Source organism: Aureococcus anophagefferens (genome assembly GCF_000186865.1).
Source record: "Aureococcus anophagefferens unplaced genomic scaffold AURANscaffold_283, whole genome shotgun sequence".
Lineage (NCBI taxonomy): Eukaryota > Pelagophyceae > Pelagomonadales > Pelagomonadaceae > Aureococcus > Aureococcus anophagefferens.
In genome coordinates this window covers 1-3,219 of record NW_008705816.1, presented here as the reverse complement: position 1 = coordinate 3,219, position 3,219 = coordinate 1, and the positions used below count along the sequence as shown (strand labels likewise).

Sequence of the window (3,219 nt, the reverse complement as noted above, 5' to 3'; positions counted from 1 at the left end):
AAGGAGGGGGCGCCCTGGACGTAGCGAGTAGGCGTCGGGACGGCGCCTACGGCAGCGTACGACTGGGGCCTCGGCTGAGAAGAACGATCGCCCCAGTGGCCGTCGACGATGAAGGGGAGGGTGATCGAGTGCGCGAGGACCTTGTGGCAGAGGAACTCGTGAACGCCGTTCTTTTCGTAGCTTCCCGGCTTCGTCTTGACGGTCCAGCAGTGGTCGCGTAGGGCGCGGCCGGCGTGGACGGCGGCGGTCGCCACGTCGAGGCTGGCGGCGCCGGAGCGCTCGAGCCAGAAGCAGCCGGGGCCGAAGTTGGCGTACGAGCTCATGACAGAGAGGACGAGCCCCGGCCGTGTGCCAAAGGCGACAGGGAAGCGGATGCGAGGCATCTCGGCGAGGCCGCGGCGGACGTCGTCCGAGGCGTCGTACTCCCAGCCGCTTTTGGAGCCGTTGGCGACGAAGGTCCAGCCCGGGCCTGGCGTGCCCAGCGGCGCCCGGGAGAAGTCGGGCCGGTCCGCCGTCGGCAGCCGCGTGAGGTAGTCGCCGTTGCAGGCGTCGACGAGGCCCTTCGCGCCAAAGGCGGGCGCCGCGGCGAGGGCGTCGCGCGTCGCGGCGGCGAGGGGCACGGCGTCGACCCGAGGGTCGCTCCTCGCGGCGGCGACGACGTACGCGACTAGGTCCGCCATGAGGAGGTGGGCGAACCAGTCGGGGTGGTTCAGGTCGCTCATCCCGGGATGCGGTGGTCCGCCCCCGGGATGCCACGCGTACGTCATCAGAAAGGTGCTGCGGTTGTTGCCTCCGGTCGATGCCCCGTGGAATGCGAGCGCGGCGGCCGCATCGGCGGCGTCGCGGTAGCTGACGAGCGGGAGGCCGTAGCGCCTCGCGACGGGCTCGAGGGCATCGTCCTGGTACCTGTAGTCCGTGGGCGGCGCGGCCACGATGGTGCTGAGGAGGAGGAGCGCCGGCGGCGCCTTTGCGGCCGTCTGGAAGATGCGCCGCACGAGCAGTTCCACGGCGCCGCGAATGCGCGCGTATGGGTGATAGTTCCGGCTCTCCTCCTTATTCGTAAAAATGTCGTTGACCGTCTCGTCGAGGATGAGCAGGTCGGCGTCGGCCGTCTCGGCCGGGTCGAACCGCGCCAGCGCGTACATCGTCGTGTACCCGCCGCGGCCGAGGTTGCGAAGGCGCACCTCGCACGACGGCCTCGCAGCCCGGAAGCCCTCGACGAGCCGCGTCGGAAAGGCGCACGCGCAGAGGAGCCAGGATACGCCTAGGATACCCGTAACGCAGTCTCACTCTGATCTGGGTTATGTCCCCATTTTTCGCGCTGTGAGCCACCGCGCTACACCTGCTAGCTGTGCGCAGCTACACCGCTGCGAGCCTGCGCGCAGAGCGCGCCGCCCGCAGCAGATCCACCGCTCGCGAGCGGCGGATAGCCCCTGGAGCCAGAGCGCGCGCCGCCGCAGAGCCCGGCGTCGCGCCGCGCTCCGGTCCAGGCCCCACCAGCGCCCGCGCGGACCGCGCGCGGCGCAGCGGCGAGGACACCAGCACCCCGCCTTCCTACAATGCCGCCGCGGACCCGCGCGGGCGCGGCCGGCGGCGGCGACGGCGACGACGAGCCGACGCTCCTCAGCATCGTCGAGCTGAACAACCTCTTCAAAGACGTCGTCATCTTCACGCCGCAGAGCGGCGTCCATGACGCGAACAAGGCCCTCTTCAGGGCCTGGACGCGGTCGATCATGCTCCACGCGCCCGTGCTCGAAATCGTCGGACGGCACGCCAAGGCCGACTTCGGAGACATCTACGTACGCCCGGAACAGCGACAACCCTGCGGGGTTCTACGCCGGTTCCCGCTCTTCGGCCTCAACACGGCGTGCCCGCAAGGCACGCCGCACCGCCGTTCCTCCCCGGCGCGGTGCCGTGGCACCCGCCCGCCTCCCTGCACGCTGCGGCGTGCACACTCTCATTCCCCGGCCTGGCTTCGCAGTCCCCGCTCCGCCTTTCCGGCCGCGGCGGGGGAGCAGAGGAGCCAGGATACCCCTAGGATACCCGTAACGCAGTCTCACTCTGATCTGCCCGAGGCCACCCATTCACAAAAATACTTCCAGGTACCGCAGCGTGTGGCGTCGGACAAAGAATACGTGTTATCTTCTGTCCTCGACCAATGAAATCGCTGGAATATGCGACTGACTTTAATTTTTCCATAATATAACTATTTTCTATATGCGGCTGCCATATTTAGCCCCATAACTTCAGATGGACATCGATCTCGCCACTGGCATTTAAACCCCACTTCGAGTCACCCCCTTACTCTCACCTTCTTATTCCTGGTATACCTCCAAGGCCTCGATGGCCGCTCTCGTGAGCCCCCAAACCTCATCGACGTCCCCAGCCGCGGGCACGGCGATGAGCTTCCCGCGTTTCTTGAAATGCTCGATGATTGGCCTCGTCGACTCCTCGTACGTCCTGAAGCGTTTTAGGGCAGCCTCTGCGTTATCATCACTCCGCCCGCTCGTTTCCCCGCGCTTCATAATACGTTCTTGCATGACATCATGGGAAACGTCGTAAAAGAGGACGCCTCCAACGTCCGTCACGTCCGACATGAGTTCGTCCCATCCCTCGAGATTGTCCGAGTTCCTCGGGAAGCCGTCGATCACGAAGGTGTGCGCCACAGAGGCCTGCATAGCCTTGCGGATCAGGTTCAACGTCACGCGCACGGGCACAATCTTCCCCTCGGCGATGTAAGCCTCGATGAGTTCGCCGTCAGCGCTACCGGACGCGCGTTCCGCGCGCAGCAGATCACCCGCCGAGAGATGCACGAAGCCGAACTCCGCCTCGAGCTTGGCGCATTGCGTTCCCTTGCCTGCGCCGGGACCGCCGAGGCAAAAAAGCACACGAGCCTTGCGCGCATCTCCGTCGGCGCTCGAGTCGCGCGCGATCACGCGCGATCGCGGTTCATGCCTCGAAGACAAGGCCACTGGCCGCATCGCGCGCACGAGGGACGTCGCCGCGATCGTGAGCGTCAATTTACACCGCATTCTCTTTTTCACAGGCGGGTTTGCTCCGCGACGGCGTCCGATGCCGAGGGGGTTGACCGCCGGTATGCCTGGTAGTATGCGCCTACTATGCGGGTTTTATGCGGGTTTTATGCGGGTGGTATGCGGCTGCTATGCTGGTCGTATGCGGGTGGTATGCGGGTGGTATGCGGGTGGTATGCGGGTGGAT

At 66.0% G+C, this 3,219-nt stretch overlaps 2 protein-coding genes across 2 annotated transcripts in view; both read right to left on the bottom strand.

Annotated features, from left to right (window-relative positions):
- The window catches only part of AURANDRAFT_68669 (hypothetical protein), a gene marked incomplete at both ends in the record, with an annotated part of 7,061 nt that extends 5,916 nt beyond the window's left edge, over window positions 1–1,145 (bottom strand). Inside the window, one exon of the mRNA XM_009044381.1 lies at window positions 86–1,145. Coding sequence (XP_009042629.1) covers window positions 86–1,145 — 1,060 coding nt within the window. The remainder of the gene's footprint in view (window positions 1–85) is intronic.
- A 1,170-nt stretch (window positions 1,146–2,315) lies between these two features.
- On the bottom strand, window positions 2,316–2,981 carry AURANDRAFT_35017 (hypothetical protein; the record flags this gene model as incomplete). The annotated part of the gene is made up of 1 exon (XM_009044380.1): window positions 2,316–2,981. One exon carries the CDS (start codon window positions 2,979–2,981, stop codon window positions 2,316–2,318), a length of 666 nt encoding a protein of 221 aa, XP_009042628.1.
- Between the last annotated feature and the right edge of the window lie 238 nt (window positions 2,982–3,219).